At 41.2% G+C, this 24988-nt stretch overlaps 1 protein-coding gene and 1 long non-coding RNA gene across 3 annotated transcripts in view; one reads left to right on the top strand and one right to left on the bottom strand.

The window, feature by feature from the left end:
- The window catches only part of LOC122564350 (partitioning defective 6 homolog gamma-like), a 50577-nt gene extending 39649 nt beyond the window's left edge, over positions 1-10928 (bottom strand). For both annotated transcript variants that reach the window (XM_043719099.1, XM_043719100.1), the window contains exon 1: positions 10668-10928. In XM_043719099.1, coding sequence (XP_043575034.1) covers positions 10668-10739 — 72 coding nt within the window. In that variant the 5' untranslated portion in view covers positions 10740-10928. The remainder of the gene's footprint in view (positions 1-10667) is intronic.
- Positions 10929-11001: 73 nt separating this feature from the next.
- Positions 11002-24988, top strand: part of LOC122564352 — a 100743-nt gene continuing 86756 nt past the window's right edge. The window contains exon 1 of the long non-coding RNA XR_006315886.1: positions 11002-11084. This is a non-coding gene — a long non-coding RNA (uncharacterized LOC122564352). The remainder of the gene's footprint in view (positions 11085-24988) is intronic.

Here is a 24988-nt window from a genome sequence, read left to right as displayed (position 1 = left end):
CAGACACTCCTTGGTCTATCTACTGCCACTCCTAATCCAACAATGCATCCCAACGAAACTATCCCCAATCGTCTACCAATTTAACTTCCACACCCAATCCACGTATTCACCATCATTCATTCATTCATGCTGGTCCCTAGTGAATCCCCTCCCATGTTCCAGCACTGCAATAAAGCTCTTTGCAGAACTGTACACTACACATTTCTAAAAAAGCTGGGTTTGGAAGATTGGACCAGAAACGTGGAAAAGCATCATAGTGGAAGGAAGGCCCGACAGAATGATAATCCAACCATGATTAACGCCTCATGGAAGATCCAAGCCAATATATTTTGAAAGTCAATGTCCACACCAGATGTTAATTCAGAACAGAATTCACACGAAAAATTTAAAATGTAATTTGTGTTATTTTGTATTCTCATGTCTGACAGGAGGCAAAGACATTATCCTACATATACTCATGGATCCTACATGGATTTGTACAGCATGGAAACAGACCCTTTGGTCCAAATCATCCATGTTGATCAAATATCCTAAATTAATCTAGTCCCATTTGTCAGCATTTAGCTCAGATCCCTCTAAACCGTTTCTATTCATGTACTCATCCAGACGCCTTTTAAAAGTTGTAACTGTACGAGCTTCAACCAATTCTTCTGCCACTGCCCTCTGTATGAAAAGTTACCCTTCAGACCCCTTTTAAATCTTTGCCCTCTCACCTTAAACTTATGCTGTCTAGTTTTGGATTCCTTAGTCTGGGCAAGAGACCCTGACTATTCACCCCATTCATGTCCCTCATGATTTTACAAACCCCTAAGGTAACCCAACAGCCTCCAATGCTCCAAGGAAAATAACTTTGGTCTACTCAGTCTTTCCCTATAGCTCAAATCCTCCCACTCTGCCAACATCCTTGTAAATATTTTCTGAACTCTTTCAAGTTTAACAATATCTTTCTTTTTCCAGGAAGACCAGAACTGAAAGCAGAATTCTAAAAGTGGCCCAAACAAAGTCCTGTACAACTGCAATATGACCTCCCAACTCCTATAATCAAAGCACTGACCAATAATAGTAAGCGCTCAAAAGCTTTCTTCACTACTCTGTTCACCTATGACTCTACTTTCAGGGAACTATGAACCTATACCTCAAGGTCTTTTTGTCTGGCAACACTCCAAGACCCTACCTTTAATAATTAAAGTGCTGCCAGGAGTTGCCTTACCAAAATGCAACATCTCATATTTATCTAAAATTAACTCCATCTGCCACTCCTCAGCCCATCTGATCAAGGTCCCATTGTATTCTGAGATAACCTTCATCATTATCCACTACACCACCAATTTTGGTGTCATCTGCAAACTTACCAATCATACCTCCTATATTCATATCCAAATCAATTATTTAAAGTGACAAAAAGCAGGGAACCCAGCACAGATCCTTGCGGCACACTGCTAATCATAGACCCCACCTATATAGGGGTAGTGAGTTTCTGCTCCATTGCATTATTACCGGAATTACTCATCCGTAAGCAACTATGATTTTAATACTGTAAAAAACAAAGATTTTGGTTTCAGTTTGTGGGACTTTTTACGTCCATCTGAATTGGCAGATGTTTGAACTGCAAGATGACACTGAACTCAGTCACATTCTGTACTTAAGCTCCAATGTACTGATGAATACACAGAAAATAATAAACATAATAAAGTTTTATTTCAAAATTTCGAACAGAAACTGCATGTAAATTTGTCACAATGGAATTAGTCTCCCAATGATGAGAAAGTTTTTTTTAAAAAACTGTAGCATGTCTTATTTGCATCTTGACAAGTTTGTGGAGGCAGTTTACCTTATAATGTCATTTTCCCATCTGTAAGCGTGCTGCACTAGAATTATCTAGCTCTACGCAGCAACCCACAAGTTCATTTCTACTCATAAGAATTTTAAGGCATTTTACTGAATACTAAGCAGTATTTAAAAGTTGGAAAATAGCTTATTTATACTGGTTCCATTAAGATGCTGTTAAAATATTTAATTGAAACAGACTATAAATAGTGGAAGCACACTATTTGAAACTTTTGCTCAAAATATAAAAAATTGCAACAATAATGTGGAATCCACATTTGTCAATTTTAAACAACTCCTTCTAGCCTAATCAAACCCTTTACTTCAAATGGTCAAACTGGAAGAGAATTGCAAGAGCTATAACTAGAAATATTACCTTCTTGTGATTATTAGAAATGGCTGAGTTAAAGAAAGAGTTTTTCTTTACAAGTTTAAAAATCAGAACTAGTTTCTTGAAAGAAACATGTTCAGAACAGATAAAAACATGAGTGACTGGAACACCAGGACAACTCACCAAACAAAAATATAAGGATCATTTTAGTTTGGCATCTCAAGCTGGTTAAGATTACTGAGAACTACAAATTCTTGAAACACGGCATAAATGAGTTAAGCAGTTTACCTCAGTTATTTTATTGCACTGTTTAATAATGGAGCCATTTTTGATGATTCAGGCCTCCTTTTATACTGCCTGAACTGCACATCCACCAATGTCATTTATTGTATCCGTTGCTCCTGATGCAATCTCCTTTATGTTGGGGACACTGGACACCTTCTCACAGAGCGCTTTAGGGAACATCTCCGGGACACCCGCACCAATCAACCCCACTGCCCCATGGCCCAACATTTCAACTCCTCCTCCCACTTTGCCGAGGACATACAGTCCTGGGCCTCCTCCACTGCCACTTTCTCACCACCCGACACCCGGAGGAGGCAACCCCAAGGCATCAATGTGGACTTCACCAGTTTCCTCTTTTCCCCTTCCCCCAGTTCCAACCTTCCAGCTCAGCACCATCCTCATGACCTGTCCTACCTGCCAATTTTCCTTCCCATCTATCGCTTCACCCTTGTCTCTGACCTTCATCCCCACCTCCATCCACCTATTGTACTCTTGGCTACCTTCGCCCCAGCGCCACCCCACTCCCATTTATCTCTCCACCCTGGAGGCTCTCGGCCTTCATTCCTGATGAAGAGCTTTTCCCCAAAATATCGATTTTCCTGCTCCTCAGATGCTGCCTGACCTGCTATGCTTTTCCAGCACCACTCAAATCGAGGTTCTAAGAGAGTACAGTATTAAGAATGGATAACTTAAATCCAGATTAAATATATCAGTTTTAAATATCAGTGTGAATTTTTGGGATTTTCATAGATAACACCACTCGAGGAGTTGGTTGTTCAGCATAACAATGCCCATACAAAGAGAACATATACAGTATAATAAAGCTCTGAAAGTTTAAGTTTGTAAAGCAGTTTTGGGAACACAGAGTTGCCTGCGATCTTCCTTTTAATTACATCTGCATGTAAGAAAATTCCTGAGGAGGATCACTGGACTTGTAACATTAACTCTGCTTTCGCTCCATAGATGCTGCCAGACCTGCTAAAGTGTTTCTAGCAATTTATATTTTTGAAACAAAACTGTAGCCTCCTTTGGAAGTAACAGCATATCAGAGGTAGATGGAAAGGCAAAGAAAGACCTAAACCTGAACTGTCTGCTGTATCTTTTTCTTTGTGACAGAACTTATCACAGATTGGCATTTCAACCACCTTGTATCCATCAGAACCCGACTGAACATTCCAGATGACGCACATGGCAAGCTTTGCCTCAACGACGAAATTACAAGCACTAACTAAATTAACAGGAGAGAACACTCAATACTGTAAATTGTATAATTCTCTCCAGATTGCTACAATTAATAGTACAGTGGTTTGTTACTGCAGTTGCAATCTGAAATCAGTAGCTACAGAATATACCCTCAGCAGGAACTACAAGTGCACTCTTTCCGTAGTGTCTATTCTGTGTCAGACTGCGCCAATGCAACCTTCTCCTTGACTCAAGATTAATTTGAAGCTTCAAAAACATATTGAAAATCTCTCAAGAACGTACAATATGACGACACTGGAACAGTAGAGTCATAGAGATGTACAGCACAGAAAGAGACCTTTTGGTCCAACTCATCCATGCCAACCAGATATGGTAATTTAATCTAGTCCCATTTGCCAGCACTTGGCCCACATCCCTCTAAACCCTTCTTATTCAGTTCATGATTAAAGTAAAAATAGCTTAAAATGGCCAACAAGGAACAGAATAATTTACGACTACAAGCCATGTGCATTGATTCCCAATGCCTTAATACCATAGTAAAATCTAAAATGTAAATGGCAGAATTTGCTCAAAGGAGTTGAACAACCTAATAATATTTGTAAGTGTTGAGAACTACCTGACTAATTGCAGGCAGTTAGTCATTGTTTAGGTACACATCTTACCAAGAAAGACACATCCCAAAAAATACGGATCACCACTTGAGACTGGGCAGAGCATTAATCTGGAGCCAGAGGCTCTCTCCTCCCCCCCCCCGGCTAGTTCTAACACATGGCCCTCTTTGCTTCCTACACAGCCAATCCAAGACTCAAAAATGACACTTGTGATGAAATGAAGCAGCTTAGCTGGAAATAAGGCAATACAAGAGATTTCTTAAAAATATAAAAACCAAAAAATTTTCGAATTATTCGCAGAAAATGCAGCACTTTAAACAGACCTTTGAACAGCGAATGATAGTGCTAATTAGCAAACTTAACTCATCTAGAAAAAGAAAGCCTGAGAATATTGCAACCAATAGCTAACTCCAGCAACTAGTCCTAAATACAGTACTGCAATAATACATACTTTATGACAAAGTCAGACTTATGGAATATGAAGTTACAGAGCTGTACAGCATGGAAACAGACCCTTTGATCCAACTTGTCCACGTTGACCAGATATCCTAAATTAATCTAGTCCCATTTGCCAGCATTTGGCCCACATCCCTCTAAACCCTTCCTATTTATATACCCATCCAGATGACTTTTAAATGTTGTAATTGTGTCAGCCTCCACCACCTCCTCTAGTCAATACACGCACCATCCTCTCCGTGAAAATGTTGCCCTTGTTTTGAGTCCCTTTTAAATCTTTTCCCCCTCACCTGAAACCTATGCCTTTTAGTTTTGGACTTCACCCAGGGAAAAGACCTTGTCTATTCATCCTATCCATGCCCCTCATGACTTTATAAACCCCTGTAACGTCACCCCTCAACCTCTAATGCTCCGGAGAAAATATCCCCAGCCTATTCAGCCTCTTCCCACAGCTCAAACCCTCTCACCCTGGCAACATCCTTGTCAATCTTTTCTGAACCTTTTAAAATTTCACTACATCCTTCCTATAGCATGGAGACCAGATTTGCATACAGTATTTCAAAAGTGGCCTAATCAATGTCCTATACAGCTGCAACATGACCTCCCAACTCCTATACTCAATGCATTGACTAATCAAGGCAAGCATACCAAATGCCTTCTTCACTATCCTATCTACCTAGGACTCCACTATCAAGGAACTACGTGCCTGCACTCCAAGGTCTCTTTGTTTAGCAACACTCGCCAGGATCTTACCATTAAGTGCAGAAGTCCTGCCATGATTTGCCTTTCCAAAGTGCAGCACCTCACATTTATCTAAATTAAACTCCATCTGCCACTCCTTGATCAAGATCCCGTTGTACTCAGAGGGAACCTTCTTCGCTGTCCACTATAACACCAATTGTGGTGTCATCTGCAAACTTAGTAACCATACCTCCGATGTTCGCATCTAAATCATTTATATAAATAAAAAAAAAAGTGGACCCAAAAGGAAGTGTTGAAAATTTACAGAGTGTTGATCATTTAACAATTAAAGATTATCTAATGCAAAATAAGCATTCTCCCACCTTAAGTAGAGAGCTCCAATTCAAGTGATATTCCTTTTCCTGCACCATAATCAATATGAAATAGGATCATAGAAGACTGGGCCAACCACTCAGTTTTCAGCATGGATAAGCCAAACACAATTTTGCCAGGGATAACTCGAGAAGGTAGTTTACACTGTGGTACTGAACTGTGTTAAGCATCGTTTGATGTGATTCAGAAGCTCCACTCTGGCTCAGCAATCACTGCTGGACTTGTTGCAAAGGAAAAAATGGACTGAGATAGTGCACAACTCGCTGTCCTGATTTCTCTGGGCTAGTGGAGTTTTTTTTTGTTTCTGCTCTCTCCAGTGCACCTTCAAAGTGTCTGAAGGTCACCAATCTTGCTAGCAGGTGTCTCTGTAGCAGATATGGGCACCAAGGAGTTTGTGACTCAATGACCAATTAACCCTACAGGAAGGTTCTTGGGTTGAACACACATGAACAATAATTTTTGCATGTTATTATCTGTACTGAACATTACTTGCCAAAAGCTGTTTTGTGGTGTTACTGATGATGTGGTGGAATCCACCCTGCAGCTTAAATAGAAGATTCCACAATGCCACAACTCAATTTAGCCCTTAGGCAGATTCCTGAAATTTATTTGAACATATTTGTAACTAAGAATCCTGAATCAACTTGCGCTTTCCATCAAATGGGACTGGCAGACTGCAGATAGGAAGGAAAATACAAAATACAACATGCACTGCAACATTAGTATTTGATACTTCTGTCCATCAATTGCACATTGGAAAGTAACCTCAAATATTCACAACAACTTGCACTGATAGGATGTTTTACCAAATGAAAAGCACTATGGCACTTTACAGTACTGTTATCAAACAAAACTTGACATAACACTTTGCAATGAAGTATCAGGATAGGTGACCAAAAATTAGTAAAGTAGTAAGTTTAAGAGGTAGAGACAAAGCAGTAGAGGGGAGAAATTCCAGAAATTAGGGTCTGGGCACCTAAGAACATGGCCAGCACTGATTAAAATCCAGAATGCGCAAGAGGTTAGAACGGGAGGAATGCAGAGATCCAAAATAAAAACGAAACATTGGGATTTTCTTTTAAAAATTGAGGCATAGCCAGACTGAGAGGTAATGTAACTCAGTGAATTAGAATGGGGCAGCAAATCTTTGGATTTCCATTTTATAGGATATAAAAACTTGAAGACAGCCAAGACATCATTATATATGTGAAGGAAATCAAAGGAAATGCATTGGTTTTTCAAAGTAATTCCAGGAAATGTATGCTTATCTAGTATTGGCTGTTAAACAAAAAGTACAAACAGTGCAAGAGTTGATACAGGTGGTGACAAGGAAGAATTTATGTCATTGGCAAAAATGCAGATCTGACACTGTTTTAGAAAGTGTGTAGATGGGGGAAAAAGGAAGCAAAATGGACAGACTCTTGGTATTCTAACGGCAACAGTCTGGGAGCACAAAGACGAGCTATCGTAGGGGTTACAATCTGGATGAATTGAAATAAAACCAATCAAGGGCATTCCCATTCAACTGAATGGCATAAGAAGCATTGAAAAATGATGAAGTTGATCATTTCAAAGGGTAAAAGCATGGCAAAAGGAATGAGACAGTCACCTTTACCTTTGCCAAAGCCACTTTGTGGTATGGCAAGGGTGAGGACCTGACTGGATGAATTCAAACAGATCTGAAAAAAGTCAAAAATCACAACACCAGATTATAGTCCAACAGGTTTAACTGGAAGCACTAGCTTTCGGAGCGCTGTTCCTTCATCATGTGGTTGTCACCTGATGAAGGAATGGCGCTCCGAAAGCTAGTGCTTCCAATTAAACCTGTTGGACTATAACCTGGTGTGTGTGAATTTTAAACTTTGTACACCCCAGTCCAACACCGGCATCTCCAACTCATGAAAAAAGTCAGGTAATGACTTTTCCTCATGTAGATAGAGAAAGGCAGCAAGTTGCCAACAATTTGTTGAGTTTGCTAACTGGTCTCATCATTCATATTCTTGCTGTCAGCTGTCCTTTCATTCAAAGATGATATCTATTCAGGGTTGAGAGTTTCTGCCATGAATTTGGTATGACTCTACAGGCCAATTCTTGACCTGCAAGTCTGTGGATACACGGTGCAAAACATCCTAAACAGATCTGCAGTGCAGGATTTGCTTTTTTTTCTCTGCTGCCACTCTGCATTTGGATTTAAGCTTAATAGGTATTATGTTGCCATTTTAAATGACTGGAAATAAGCTCCTTCTAGTTATTAAGATCAATGTTGTTGCATTTAAAGGAGAGCTTTATATTGTTTTTGTGGAGTTTCCATTATTGTCCCATAAAAACTATGAGGGTTGAAAAACAGAATTGAATGAGAGATGTTTTTTGACCATCAGAAAAGTGTTTCCACTCCATCATTGTTGATTTTACAGGAATTTACCCGAATGTTTGCGGAGTTGTCTTCAATCATTTGTGTGGCAGTCTTCCCATTGGATCAAAGGATGTGACCCAAGCACTGACCTAGGAATTTCTCTAGTGTTCCTATGTGTCAATGATACACAGTCCAGATTTCACTGTATTACAGGATTGTAAGAATAACACTGAGCTGTACACTATGTGTTTTGTTGAAAAAAGGCTCTGTGACCAAATACATCTGCCATGGCACATAGAAGGCTGAACTGGTATAGCTAATTCTATGCTGAATCTCATCAATTGTGGCCTTGCAAAAGAGATGGTTGTAAATGTACAGAATGTGTAAGAATGCATTCCAGTTTCTCCTCTTCAACATATATGAAAGTTGGAATAGTTGACTTACCACATCAAGATTACTGAGTTTTTGTTTTAGCAACATTCAAGATTAGACTGAAGTGCGTGTATGAATTGAAGAGTGATATGCAAATCTGGTATATTGTGAGAAATGACAGTCCAGTCTTCTGCAAACTGTAAGTTATGTTCATGGTAGTCCATTTAGCTGTGACTTGGATTAAGGGATTTTCTATCTATAGTGCTTAATATTCACACAAGGCAGCAGCTGACCTTCGATGAGGGGAATTGCCACTGTTAAGACTGTAAACCATGGGGACACTATCATAAGCCCTTGCTTGAAAATGGGCCAGATTGTCAAGACTGTTGCAGTCATATCACCATGAAGTAATTGCAGGATTGCAAAGAAGTTTCATGGATATCAAAATCTTTGGACAGTCATATACAGAGCCTTGTAATTTACTTAGTCAACTGCTTGGATGAATATAATGTAGAGTTCCTGATAATGTTCTTGACATTTTGTTACCGGACAAATTAAAAGCAAAGACCAGAAATTTCTGTGAAAGATCTAAAACCACAGGAAATAAGACAATTCAGGTAAATGCGTCAAGATGGTCCCTGTTTATCCAAGAGGAAAACAGCTCAATAGTTTTCACAGTAGAAATCATCCCCCTTCTGGAAGACAGTTACAATGGTCTCTTTTCTGGATTCTGGAGGATGGCATGGGGAAGATAAACTTGACAGTATCATCTGACAGGTAAGGAGTTGTAGTAAATGTTCTTTCCGGCAATTGCATCCATCCTGGAATGAAAGAAACCTTGTCCATTTGACCTTAGTCTAGAGATGCCCTGGTGGCTTCAAAAGATCGTTAAATGTAATGATGGCCAGCATACTATCAGATTTAATGGCTCTCCCTTCTCACCATTTGCCCTTTGTTCTCCAGGTTTGTCTTTGGGATTCAGCCTCAAGCTGTTGGAATGCTGTTTTTTTGAGTTTGGATGTTGAATTGTCTGCCAGGCAATGAATGCTGTCCATTTCAGTTTTAGGTGGTCAAATATTTCAGCATTATTTTCACTGAATCAGTCTCAGTGACAACAATGTTTAGACCCATGGTCTGCACCCATTGTTCTGAAATACAACTTTCAGCAAAATCTTACATGAAGGACATTTTATTAAAACCACAATCTCAAATGGCATATCAAATCAATCAAAATGGTGTGGTAATTGTAGCTGTCATTCATTTACACGCTTGAACTGCCTTGGTATTAAGTGAATACCAACCCGTAAACATCAAAGATTCTCCTATATGAAATTTCCCTCTCCTGATCTGATCCTAGGCAAACAGATCCCCAGAAATACCGAAGTGTTAACTCTACAGTATTGAGAATGGCAATGCTTCACAATGTGCAGGAGAGAAAGGCAGCAATTCTCCAGCCGTGGGGTTTAAGCGCCTTGCTTAGTGGCCAGTTTATGCGAGTTCCGGCACTTTTCTCTCCGGAGTGCACGGCTAATTTAAGGGAGAGGGGGAAGGCAAGAAGTACAAGTGAGCGAAACACTCCGAAAGTGTCACTGGACCCTAAACGATGCTGCCTGAATTGCTGTGCTCTTCCAGCACCATTAATCCGGAATCTGGTTTCCAGCATCTGCAGTCATTGTTTTTACCTAAACGTTAGCCCCGCTTTCTCCGCACAAATGCTACCGGAGCCGCTGAGTTTTCGCCAGCAATGTCTGTTTGTGGACCACGTTCCAGATGTTGGCCTTGAACCTTTTACTACGCGCCAGAGAGGGGGAAAAAGCAAGAAAGCACTGGTTCACATCAAAGTGTGCAGGGATATACCACTCCTTCGATTGAAAGAAAGGAAAAAGAAACGAAAACGGAAGAAATAAATATCTAAAAATAAATTCAGAAAGAAACCTATTCTCCGTCTCCCATTCGGTTTATACCTACATGTTGCGCTCCACATTTAAATAGGAAGGGGGTGGGGGGCGAGCAGGATTCACAGTGCCGTCCTGCAGTAAACACTAAACAAGTTGCGCCCATTTAAAGTCGCTGGCACCGCGCTCCGAATGAGGGAAGACCCCACTCTCGCCAACCTGCAGTCCAGGCTTTTATTGTGTAATTTTCACCCGCTCACCTTACTCTTCACTTCCACCGCCACCCTGTCCAAACACCTCAGCGTGCCGGACTTGTTGTAACTTCTGCTCATTCTCCCTGCTTCGTTCTCCCTCTGCGATGGGAACTGGCGGCGCACGAGCTTCTCCCCCGCGCCGTTCCAACTGGAATTCGAAAGTGTTCCGAAACGGTCGGACCGTTAACGCTATCTCCCTCCGATTGTTGTCGAGCGGACTCAACCCCGCAAGCGAGCACCTACTTGCGCGCGCAGACCCTTTCTTTCCCCAACGGCTTCACTCCAACAGCGTCTCTGGCACGTACTGATGTCATCACGTAAAACCGTTCAGCTCCCGCCCCGAACGGTCGCTGGAAAATCGGAGTCTTCTTCATCCCAAACTGGAGATGGAGTTGTAGCGGGCAGGTTCATCTTTAATTTCAGGTATTTTTAAAAATTGATATGTATGAACTTGTTATACACGACGCATTATATTCTAAGGTGTTATCCTTGACACATAAAGGTGGGACTTGAACCCAGATTTTTGGGCGAAGAGGTTGAGATACATGGTTTGCATATCCTGAGATAGCAAACTTCCAAAACAAACTCTACTTTGAACTCTCATGGTCAACAGTTGACAGAAGGGCAGATGAAATGCTTCAAGGACCTTCTAAAAAATTCCCACTGATTTATGGGAAACTCTAGTCAACGCCATCCAAACTGGAGAAGAAACATCTGCGAAGGTGCCAAATGTTTGAGTATCTCCCAATAAGGTCAAGTTCAAACGCTGGAAGGAGCATTTGAAAACTCTGACCATTCAATCCATTGCTTCATAATTTGGAGATGCCGGTGTTGGACTGGTGAGTACAAAGTTAAAAATCACACAACACCAGCTTTAATCCAACGGTTTAATTGGAAGCACTAGGTCGGAGCACTGCTGAGGCCTGATAAAGGAGCAGCGCTCTGAAAGCTAGTGCTTCCAATTAAACCTGTTAGACTATAACCTGGTGTTGTGTGATTTTTATCCATTGCTTCAGCAAACACCACTTTCCTTATCTGTGGAAAGGTTGATGGATCCACTCATAGCAGAGTCATCTTACGACCCACACCACTGATGTGGAAAAAAACGTCCTTGATCCTGAAAAACTACCCAACTATTCTTGGATAGGCTGCCCCTTCCTGAGGATAGTACATTATAGAAATGAAATAACTTTAGTGTGTACTACCTTTCCATGAAATTTGACTAATGCAGACATCACCTCATAGAGTCATAGAGATGTACAGCATGGAAACAGACCCTTCGGTCCAACCTGTCCATGCCGACCAGATATCCCAACCCAATCCAGTCCCGTCTACCAGCACACGGCCCATAACCCTCCAAACCCTTTCTATTCATATACCCATCCAAATGCCTGTTAAATGTTGCAATTGTACCAGCCTCATTCACATCCTCTGGCAGCTCATTCCATACACGTACCACCCCCTGCGTGAAAACGTTGCCCCTTAGGTCTCTTTTATGTCTTTCCCCTCTCACCGTAAACTTGTGCCCTCTAGTTCTGGACTCCCCAACCCCAGGGAAAAGATCTTGTCTATTTATCCTATCCATGCCCCTCATAATTTTGTAAACATCTATAAGGTCACCCCTCAGCCTCCGATGCTCCAGGGAAAACAGCCCCAGTCTGTTCAGCCTCTCCCCATAGCTCAAATCCTCCAACCCTGGCAACATCCTTGTAAATCTTTTCTGAACCCTTTCAAATTTCACAACATCTTTCCAATAGGAAGGAGACCAGAATTGCACGCAATATTCCAACAGTGGTCTTACCAATGTCCTGTACAGCCGCAACATGACCTCCCAACTCTTGTACCCAGTACTCTGACCAATACAGGAAAGCACACCAAACGCCTTCTTCACTGTCCTATCTACCTGCGACTCTACTTTCAAGGAGCTATGAACCTGCAATCCAAGGTCTCTTTGTTCAGCAAAGACCTGCTAAGATTTGCTTTCCCAAAATGCAGCACCTCACATTTATCTGAATTAAACTCCATCTGCCACTTCTCAACCCATTGACCCATCTGGTACAGATTCTGTTGTAACCTGAGGTAACCCACTTCGCTGTCCACTACACCTCCAATTTTGGTGTCATCTGCAAATTTACTAACTGTACCTCTTATGCTCGCATTCAAATAATTTATGTAAATGACAAAAAATAGAGGACCCAGCACCAATCCTTGTGGCACTCCACTGGTCACAGGCCTCCAGTCTGAAAAACAACCCTCCACCACCACCCTCTATCTTCTACCTTTGAACGAGTTCTGTATCCAGATGGCTAGTTCTCCCTGTATTCCATGAGATCTAACCTTGCTAACCAGTCTCTCATGGGGAAGCTTGTCGAACACCTTACTGAAGTCCATATAGATCACATCTACTGCTCTGCCCTCATCACTCTTGTTTGTTACTTCTTCAAAAAACTCAATCAAGTTTGTGAGACATGATTTCCCACGCACACAGTCATGTTGACTATCCCTAATCAGTCCTTGTCTTTCCAAATACATGTACATCCTGTCCCTCAGGATTCCCTCCAACAACTTGCCCACCACTGAGGTCAGGCTCACCGGTCTATAGTTCCCTGGCTTGACTTTACCGCCCTTCCTAAACAGTGGCACCACGTTTGCCAACCTCCAGTCTTCTGGCACCTCACCTGTGACTATCGATGATACAAACATCTCAGCAAGAGGCCCAGAAATCACTTCCCTAGCTTCCCACAGACTTCTCGGGTATGCCTGATCAGGTCCTGGGGATTTATCCATCTTTAACCGTTTCAAGACATCCAGTACTTCCTCCTCTGTAATCTGGACATTTCGCAAGGTGTCACCATCTATTTCCCTACAGTCTATATCTTCCATATCCTTTTCCACAGTAAATACTGATGCAAAATATTCATTTAGTATCTCCCCCATTTTCTGTGGCTGCACACAAAGGCTGCCTTGCTGATCTTTGAGGGGCTCTATTCTCTCCTTAGTTACCCTTTTCTCCTTAATTTATTTGTAAAAACCCTTTGGATTCTCCTTAATTCTGTTTGTCAAAGCTATCTCATGTCCCCTTTTTGCCCTCCTAATTTCTCCCTTAAGTATACTCCTACTTCCTTTATACTCTTCTAAGGATTCACTCAATCTATCCTGTCTATACCTGACATATGCTTCCTTCTTTTTCTTAACCAAGCCCTCAATTTCTTTAGTCATCCATCATTCCCTATACCTACCAGCCTTCCCTTTCACCCTGACAGGAATATACTTTCTCTGGATTCTTGTTATCTCATTTCTGAAGGCTTCCCATTTTCCAGCCGTCCCTTGACCTGCGAACATCTGCCTCCAATCAGCTTTTGAAAGTTCTTGCCTAATACCGTCAAAATTGGCCTTTCTCAATTTAGAACTTCAACTTTTAGATCTGGACTATCTTTTTCCATCACTATTTTAAAACAAATAGAATTATGGTCGCTGGCCCCAAAGTGCTCTCCCACTGACACCTCAGTCACCTGCCCTGCCTTATTTCCCAAGAGTCGGTCAAGTTTTGCACCTTCCCTAGTAGGTACATCCACATACTGAATCAGAACATTGTTTTGTACGCACTTAAGAAATTCCTCTCCATCTAAACCTTTAACACTATGGCAGTCCAAGTCGATGTTTGGAAAGTTAAAATCCCCTACCATAACTACCCTATTATTCTTACAGATAACTAAGATCTCCTTGCAAGTTTGTTTCTCAATTTCCCTCTGACTATTAGGGGGTCTATAATACAATCCCAATAAGGTGATCATCCCTTTCTTATTTCTCAGTTCCACCCGAATAACTTCCCTCGATGTATTTCTGGGAATATCCTCCCTCAGCACAGCTGTAATGTTATCTCTTATCAAAAATGCCACTCCCTCTCCTCTCTTGCCTCCCGTTTTATCCTTTATCCTTGTATTCTGGAACATTAAGCTGCCAGTCCTGCCCATCCCTGAGCCATGTTTCTGTAATTGCTGTGATATCCCAGTCCCATGTTCCTAATCATGCCCTGAGTTCATCTGCCTTCCCTGTTAGGCCCCTTGCATTGAAATAAATGCAGTTTAATTTATTAGTCCTACCTTGTCCCTGCCTGCCCTGACTGTTTGACTCACTTCTGTTCTCAACTGTACCAGTCTCATACTGATTAGTATTAAAAATCCAAATACAGAGGAACCTCGATTATCTGAATATCAAATATCTGAATATCGGATTATCTAAAGGAGATCTCAAGTTCCTGATAGAAACATTACATCAAAGACATGCTTCCAGTACTGATCGCGTCTTTTGTTTATAGTGATTAAACAGGCACCATCTCCAAATGACTGACTGCCTGCCCTCTTTCTCTCCCCACACACTTTCCCTGGAGTTGTGCGCATGCTCTATTTGGAGACTCACCCCCCAAAAGGCAGCAGCAGCAGTCTTGTTGTTGATGTTCAGTTCTGCTGCCCTGGAGAGGGGGCAGGGGTCGGGGCAGACGGAGGGGTGGGTGGGTAGTGGCGTGGTGGAGGCGGTGTTGGACGGGGGCATTGTTGGGTGGGGGAGGTGTTGGACGGAGGCGGGAGGGAGCAGTGTTGAACAGGGACAGGGGGTGGGTGGGGATGGGTGGGGTCAGTGTTGGGGGTCGGGGGCTAGCGCATGGTGTGCTGCTGCCTCGTCTCCTGAATGGGGAGCATACTTTAAAAACTTTGAGCCTCAGAGGAAAGGCATTTAATTGATTAACTGATTAATCGATTATCCGAATGAAATAGAGCCCGCCCATCTTGTTCAGATAGTCAAGGTTCCTCTGTATATTGAAGTGTGGTGAATTACATGCATGTCTATTAAGTTTGAGATTGTAATTTCTCCAATAATGAAAAGAATTGTTCTGTACTTTCCAGAGCATACTATCTATTCAGAATATTTAAGGCAACAGAAAAAAGTTAGGCCAATAGATATTTTTCTGCACTAATAGCCACCGTGAATGAAATTTGGTGGTGTCACAGACAGTGGAGAAGGCTACCTTAGAGTGTAATGGGACCTTGTTCAGATGGGCCAATGGGCTGAGGAGTGGGCAGATGGAGTTTATTTTAGATAAATGTGAATGTTTCATTCTGGTAAGGCAAATCAGGGCAGAGCATATACTGTTAATGGTAGGGCCCTGAGGAGTGTTGTTGAACAAAGAGACCTAGGATTATAGATGCATAGTCCCTTGAAAGTGGAGTCACAGATAGACAGGCTGGTGAAAAAGGCATCGGCACGCTTGTCTTCATTGGTCAGCGCATTGAGTATAAGAGTTGGGATGTCAAGTTGCGGCTGTACAGGTGAGGTCACTTTTAGAATGCTGTGTTCAATAAGATGCAGGAGCTTGAACACATGCAACAACAGGTTCAAAAACAGCTTCTTCCCTGCCTTTATTAGACTGATGAATGGACTCTCTAACTTAAATTATAATGTTGGTCTTGTGAATGTTGACCTTGCTTCGCGCACATCCTGTGCACTGCAACTCTGACTAAGTAGCCTTTGATTTCTATGACCTTGCTTGCTATGATCTGCCTATACTGCTTGCAAACAAATTTTTTCACTGTACTTAAGTACATGTGACTATAATAAATCAATTCAAATCAGAATCTGGTCTCTCTGCTGTAGGAAAGATGTTAAACTTGAGACTGTGCAGAATACAATGGGATCTTGATCAGATGGACCAATGGGCTGAGGAGTGGCAGATGGAGTTTAATTTAGATAAATGCGAGGTGCTACATTTTGGAAAAGCAAATCAGAGCAGGACTTATACCCTTAATGGTAAGGAGACCATGGAGTACAGGTTCATAGTTCCTTGAAAGTAGAGTTGCAGGTGGATAGTGAAGATGGTATGCTTTCCTTTATTAGTCAGAGCATTAAGTATAGGAGTTGGGAGGTCATGTTGTGGCTTTAGAGGATCCTGGTTCGGCCACTTTTGGAATATTGCGTGCAATTCTGATATCTTTCCTATTGGAAGGATGTTGTGAAACTTGAAAGGGTTCAGAAAAGATTTATAAGGATGGTGCCAGGGTTGGAGGATTTGAGCTACAGGGAGAGGTTGAATAGGCTAGGGCTGTTTTCCCTGGAGTCTGGGAGGCTGAGGGGTGACCTTATAGAAGTTTATAAAATCAGGAGGGGCATGGACAGGATAAATAGACAAGGTCTTTTCCCTGGGGTGGGGAAGTCCAGAACTAGAGGGCATAGGTTTAGGGTCATAGGGAAAAGATATAAAAGGATGGTGCATATATCGAATGAGCTGCCAGAGGAAGTCGTGAAGGCTGGCACTATTACAGCATTTAAAAGTCATCTGGATGGGTACATGAATAGGAAGGATTTAGAAGGATACAGAACTGGCAGATGCCCTAGATCAGTTGTCAACACAGGAAAAGCATGGTGTTCAGTTTTGGTCTCCTTACCTAAGAAAATATATACTTGGTAAGGAAGGAAAGCAGCAAAGGTACACCAGACTGATTTCTGAGACAGCAAGTTTGTTGCATGAGGAGACATTGGGTCAACAGGGCATGTGTTTACTGGAATTTATAAGAATTAGGGGGAATCTCATTGAAACATATAAAATCTGCCATGGATGGATACACTAAATGCAGGGATGATTTTTCCCCTGCCCAGAGGGTTCAGAAAAAAGATTCACAGTCTCAGATTGAGGGGGTAGGACAATTCAGACTCTGATGAGGAAAAGTTTCCTTTCTCAGAGTCATAGAGTCATAGAGATGTACAGCACGGAAGCAGACCCTTTGGTCCAACTTGTCCATGCCGACCAGATATCCCAACCCAATCTAGTCTCACCTGCTAGCACCCGGCCCATATCCCTCCAAACCCTTCCTATTTATATACCCAACCAGATGTCTTCTAAATGTTGCAATTGTACTAGCCTCCACCACTTCCTCCGGCAGCCCATTCCACATATGCACTACCCTCTGCGTGAAAAAGTTGCCCCTTAGGTCTCTTTTATATCTTTCCCCTCTCACCCTAAACCTATGCCCTTTAGTTCTAGACTCCCCCACCCCAGGAAAAAGACCTTGTCTATTTACCCTATCCATGCCCCTCAGGATTTTATAAATCTCCAAAACGTCATCCCTCAGTCTCCGATGCTCCAGGAAAAACTGTCCCAGTCTATTCAGCCTCTCCCTATAGCTCAAATCCTCCAACCCTGGTAACATCCTTGTAAATCTTTTCTGAACCCTTTCAAGTTTCACAACATCTTTCCGATAGGAAGGAGACCAGAATTGCACGCAATATTTCAACAGTGGCCTAACCAATGTCCTGTACAGCCGCAACATAACCTCCCAACTCCTGTACTCAATACTCTGTCCAATAAAGGAAAGCATACCAAACGCCTTCTTCACTATCCTATCTACCTGCGGCTCTAATTTCAAGGAGCTATGAACCTGCACTCCAAGGTCTCTTTGTTCAGCAATACTTCCTAGGACCTTACCATTAAGTGGATAAGACCTGCTAAGATTTGCTTTCCCAAAGTGCAGCACCTTGGGGAACCTTGTCGAACGCCTTATTGAAGTCCATATAGATCATGTCTACCATTATCAATCCTCTTTGTTACTTCTTCAAAAAACTCAATCAAGTTTGTGAGACATGATTTCCCATTCATGTTGACTATACCTAATCAGTCCTTGCCTTTCCAAATACATGTACATCCTATTCCTCTGGATTCCCTCCAACAACGTCAACGTCAGGCTCACTGGTCTATAGTTCCTTGGCTTGTCCTTACCACCTTTCTTAATTTGGAGGTGGACCTTGGAATTTTCTACTACAGAAGACTGTGGAGATCAAGCTACTGAACATGTTTAAGAAAAATATAAATTTCTAGAAGGCAAAGGTGTTCAGGGATATGAGAAGAGAGTTGGAGTATGGCATTGAGATAGAGGATCATGTTGAATGGGGGAATGTGCTCAGTGGGATGAATGGCCTACTCCTGCCCCTATTTTCTATGTTCCTTATTCCTTAAGAAACATTTCCTATTTCCTTTGTTACCTTCTTCCAGCACATACCTAATACAATAAAGTGACTCTAGCCTTCAAGTCTTTATTTAATGAATGTTCAAATCCTTTGGAAGAATAAATCATGACTGATTGTGGCTTCAACTCTATTTTTCTCTCTATATAATTTGACTCTCTCGCCAATCAAGAATGCAATTATCTCAGGGTTAAAAATATTAAATGATCCTACCTCCACTGTTTTCTAGGAAAGAGAATCCTACAAACCAACAGACCTTTGAAAATGTTGTTACTCATCTATGTCTTAAACAGGAGAGCACTCATTTTAAAATTCTGTTTTGTCTCCCATAAGGAGAACATCCTTTCAGTAACACCCCAAATCCCCTGAAAGTGTTGTATGTTTCACTAAGATCAGACCACATTATTTTTATTGCTTTTAATGAATGAGCAGGCTTTATAAGTTGGCACTCTCTGAATAAAGCCTTGCCCTACAAGAGAGTCTATCAGGGTGCAGAGATTAGCACATTTTACAGTACTTTCTGTCCATTTGGGATTGAAAAGTATGCAGAATGCCCTGAGTTCCACACCTGAATTCAGATATCCATTATTGTTGTGCAAAATTCTTCTTTCATGATTTACAGCCACCAGACAAATGGACTCAAACAAACTTTCACACATGTTTTTGTCTATTGTTGCTGGTGTGGCAGAATCTGTAATGCAGTACAAATAGTGTAAGCTCCTGTACACTGGGAGGCCAGTTTACAGATTTGTTTCCAGTTGATGGTTCTCTGAAATGTAAACATATCAACTCCCTCACAGTATCGGGCTCTGCAATTTCTCAGTGCCAGTTGCTCTGATAAGGGAATCAGCAGTCTCTATTTGCAACTCTAGGATTTAAATGTAAATAAACAAAATGACATTGCATTTACTCAATGCAGTGGTTTGATCTTGAAAAATAAACATAATAGCAACATTTACCTCTTAAAGATACAAACCTTCATAAAGAAACAATTGAGGAAAGCTTTGGAATAAGTGTAATTCTGAGACTCATAACTTGGAATGTGTAATAACAGGCCTTAGATAAAATCTCCATAATCATTTCAGTGAGACAATAGCTGTGTAAGTGGAAATGCTCTGCTTACAAAATGCCATGAATATCTACCCAAGCAATGTATGTAGATGATTTTCTGCAGGGAGTCTTTGGTTTAGGTGGGAAATGAAGCAAAGCTCAGCAGAGGTATTCTCACCATTCCTCAACCACAACATCAAACAGATTAAGAGATCACTACTTTGCAGTCTGTTACTGACAATCCCACTCACCTCTTACCTACATCCACCCATCATCATCCCACCTATCTAAACCCCAGCCCCAAACACCTCCCTCTATTTATTTCTCAGCCCTCTTCCCCTTCCCCAGATCTGATGACGGGTCCTGCCAGAAAAGTTGACTCTCCTGCTCCTTCTGATGCTGCTAGGCCTGATGTGCATTTTTCCAGCTCCACATTTTAGCCACTCTGACTTTCCAGCATCTGCAATCCTCACTATCTTCAGGATTTTGCTGTGTACAAATTGCCATGTTTCCTGTATTACAATAATGATTATCAGTAATTTTTTAAAAATTAATTAACAGCATATGGGCATCACTGGCTAGTGCTAGTATTATGCCCATTCCTACTTATTCAGTGGGGGGTGTTAAGAGTTAATCCCATAAACCAGGTAAAGACAACAGTGAACCAGATGGGATTTTACAATTATTTAATTGTTGTCACTGGACTTTTAATTCCAGATATTCATTAGGTTCAGATTCCACCATTTGCCAAGGACAGAATTCAAAATCAGGTGCCAGGATCATTATCTGGCTCTCTCATCCCCTAATTGTGAAACAGTTGTGAAAGGTGCTATATATTTCAAGTCCTTTCTTTTAGGCCCCAAGTTGAAGGTATTATTGTTTAAACATTTTGACCAAATATAGATGTTTTCCTAATCAACCTGTTCATTCATGTTACTACACACCTCTGGAGCAGATGGAACTTGAAACTGGGCCTTGTGTTCCGGAGATAGGAATGTTGCCACTATAATACAAGAGCCTCTGATACTATCTTAATATTCTGTTGTCTCTGAGGTGAGTTCAACATCAATGTGTTGTTCTCAACAGCATGGCCCTAGGGTCAGTCACTTTCTGCTTGAGAAAATACTTGCTGAGAGCCAATTTTAATCCTATCCAACGGGCATAAACGAGGTTACTAGGGAATTAAAATTGCTTGTACACTCACTTATACCAAGGTTCTGCTGTTATCTGGTGGATTCCAGTTATTCCTTGTTTTTTTTGAATAGGTAACAGGAACATCAAGCAGAAGCATGTGGGGTCTTGATTTAGATATGTAGGTCAGACTCCAATGTTGTCATTAGGGCCAAACTGGAATGTTTACTAGCAGATAGCATAAGGATGCCATTGTCGCTTATCTGCCAGATTAGACTAGAACGAAGATGGTTCCAGATAAGTGAAGGACTATAAAACAGGTTTTCATTTTTTTTCACCTTCCTTGTGTAGTCATGGGTGCTCCTTTAGGTACCTCAAGGAGAACCTAAGTTTCCATTGCGTCAGGGCATAATACCATTTCAGATCACAGGACCCTCTTGCATTCATTCTAAACCAATTTCCTGAGTAATAGACATAGTTTCTTGCAACAACCTCCTATCAGCTGATACTGCACTTTTGCCTGGGAGTTAGCAGGCACTTTCCACCAAGTGGGCGGCACGGTGGCACAGTGGTTAGCACTGTTGCCTCGCAGCGCCAGAGACCCGGGTTCAATTCAATCTAATCTAATCTAATCAATTGTAGATGGTAGACTGATGGAACCAATGCATATAAGGCCCACTAATGATTTTCCATTGACTTTGTCTAATGACCACCACCTCATGTTAACATTCAAGCTCTGATTTCCCCTAAATTTACTCTTTACAATGCTGAATATTTATACTTTTTTCCTTACTAAAACATTTAGAATGTAGTTTGAGATGGACCTAAAGAGCAGCCTGTGCAGAGTAAGGCAACAAAATAATGTAGCTATTATATAATTTGAGTGACAACCTTTAGGGTTAACTAATATCCATGTGTACATACCTGCTGTATATTGCAACATATAAAATAAAGCATAAGCCAGGGCTTGTCTGTTCACAGAAGAGTTGCAATTATGCCTTAGGTGTAATGGCACAGTAGCTTACTGCCTTCACCACACAGTATGAACAAAGCTAATGCTTTTTTTCAAAAAGGGACAATCAATGTCTTGCGAAATAGTCTTTTTAGTCAACCTTTCACTGTTGCCTGAATAAGATGATCTGGAAGATTCTGGAATTATTACTGTCACAATAACATCACATGCATGTGATGTGTCGCGTTGCAATATATATCATTATGTCATGTATTTGTAAATAAATCAAAAAAGGTTTACCAAATATTCTTCTTGAGGAAGTGTTCTTCTATTGAAAACTGAAAGGATATACAGCTAGCCTGTACATGTTCAGCTTGCCTGACTGCAATTGATTGCCTCTAACAGCTTTGAATAATTTGAAAGAGTTCATTTTCTGATGTATGCGGGGGCAGGTAAATGCCTGCACACAGAAAAGGTGAAATTCCTGAGCACTGTCACAATTAGTTAAACAACTATGGTTCAAGGAAGTATATAATAGTTTTAATGCCTTCTCTCCTATCGATCATAAAATAGTAGATTTTGATTTAAAAAATTACCTTTCTGCAGCCATATCATATAATTTGATAAAGACTGCATAAGCAAGGAAGGAAGTGTGCTACTTTAACTACATTAATGAGGGACAAATCAGAAGGGTGTGAACAAAGTAAACAATGCTCTCTGCACTGTAAATGATCATCTTTCAATTGCTTTGACATTTGAAAGGAGGTGAGCTTTCCAAGTGAACCTTAATAGACTGCAAATATAATGGTGAGCAAGCTACAGCAGACGTGTTTAATGTTTTCCCTAAAGTCTAATAGGTTCAACACACCTATTAAAGAAATGAAAGAGCAATTTTGAAATTCAAGTTAGCAAATCCTTTGAATTAAACTCAATTTTCCGATGAAGGGAAAGATTTAAACATTCACACTGCTTCTCCTAAGCTGCAATATTCTCAAACTCTCTCTACTCCTTTCTGATGTCCCTTAAAAATTACTTTGATCAAACTGTTATAATTTATTCTCATATTGTATGTATGTTCAATATTTTTGTATGTTAAAGGCATTATCTAAATGTGAGTTCTAAATGGTAGAGTAGTTCGTAGTAAAACTAAGCTGAATGAAAATCTTTCTCATTTAGTTCCTTGAAGCACTAATTAGAAATTTGATCAAAATGTTTAACGCAGTCATTACATTAATGAAAATAAAATCAATTTCAGGAGAAAACAATCTACAATAGGGTAGAAAGAGCCAAAACAGATGGTGGAGTTCCCAACATTTGGCTCTTTACCCCTGAGGAGAAAAATTGCCAAATACCCATGCACAAGCCCTGGACTGATATGGAGTGAACTTGACTTCCTGTGCCAGGTGACTTGACTGAGGACAACACCCCTTAGATTTTAAGGTATGGTCATTTCCATGAAGCAAATGCAATGTGTTTGCCACTTACGCTGCTGACACATAGTGCAGATGTGACATTGATGTAGTTGTGCCTTATAGCAACAGGTCCACACCCCTGATTGATGACTGCTGACAATCATGACAACCTTTGTGTCATTTATGCCTGTGCTCAAAAGCAAGTTAGGACAGAAGTATTGTGTGTCTGTTAGCTCTGTCTGAAGGGCAAAAAAAGGCATGGCAGGGATGCTATAAACATCCAGTTAAGTCCTAAGTGAATGAGCAGTAAGAGAACAAATGAGCAGCCCTGAGATGCAGTCTGGTTTAATTAGAATTAGAATCCCTACAGTGTCGGCCCAACAAGTCCATACCGACCCTCTGAAGAGTAACCCACCCAGATCCATTCCCCTATTCAATATTTACCCCTGTCTAACCTATGCATCCCTGAACACTATGGGCAATTTAGCAATTGCTTAACCTGCACATCTTTGGATTCTGTGAGCTGGGTGCCTGTCCAAGAGCACAGAGTGTCCCTGTATCAGCTTTCCAATGATAGTTGCTACTGCACTTCAAAGTGCAAGCACAGCAATGCAGAAGCATACTGTAATTGCGTTGAAGGTATGCTATTATGGTGTGTGGAGACTGCACAAGTTGGATGCCAGCATCTGTGAATGTGAGGTAAATGCAGCCATCACCCTGGACCCTGCCCTGAGACATTGGTACTATATGCTGTAGATGGAGGTCCAGAGCAACAATCTGCCAGATTCTTGCTTTGACTTGCATGTTGAGAATTTGAGGTATCTAGTTGTAAAGACCATATGCGGTCGCAAAGGCAGATACATACCCAATTCTACAGTTTGAAGACTGCAGTACTAAGGTTAGCAGTACCTCATCCCTGTTTAGGATTCAGCTGTTGAAGGAGTGATGGCAAATACCATCAATATCAAGAGCTGAAGAAATAGCCACTTTTGTTCCAGCAAATGGGTTACATCAATGTTAAGTGACACCATTTGTGTTCAAGAATGTTCCAGATACATTGGGAAGACCATGTGAGACAAGCAGAAAATCTATTTAGGTAATTGCTATTGGCTTGCTCAGTAATGCATTTAGCCAAAAGTGAATTTGAAAAAGTAAGAGTCACTTACAAAGACAAGTGTAGCAAAAGACAGTGAAAATGATTTCCATAGAATTCTTTATTCCTGTGCAAATGAGAATTCATAAGATTTTAGGAATGTGTGAATTTAACTGCAAATTTGTGTGCAACTTCAGCATAACAATTATACATTTAACAAATTTGTTAAAGAAACAAGCAAAGGTGGACAGGTCACCAGAATGTTTAGCAGGTTTTGAGAATCAGAAGGCATTTTAAATAAATGAATCAATATTGGTCACCCCTGATTTTTTTCAGACCTTTTAAAATGACAATTGATGAGAGTGACATGGGAATATGTCCAGTCTTGTCGTGGATGATGAGTCAGGAATTGAGAGGCCAACCTCTGTAAGAAACTATGAGGAGAAAGTGAGGTCTGAAGATGCTGGAGATCAGAGCTGAAAATGTGTTGCTGGAACAGCGCAGCAGGTCAGGCAGCATCCAGGGAACAGGAGAATCGACGTTTCGGGCATAAGCCCTTCTTCAGCAGGCTAAGATAAAAGGTAGGGAGGAGGGACTTGGGGGAGGGGCGTTGGAAATGCGATAGGTGGAAAGAGGTCAAGGTGAGGGTGATAGGTCAGACTGGGGTGGGGGCGGAGAG

This window comes from Chiloscyllium plagiosum, chromosome 29 (assembly GCF_004010195.1).
Source record: "Chiloscyllium plagiosum isolate BGI_BamShark_2017 chromosome 29, ASM401019v2, whole genome shotgun sequence".
NCBI classification, from domain to species: domain Eukaryota; kingdom Metazoa; phylum Chordata; class Chondrichthyes; order Orectolobiformes; family Hemiscylliidae; genus Chiloscyllium; species Chiloscyllium plagiosum.
This window is presented reverse-complemented; position numbering and strand designations above follow the sequence as displayed.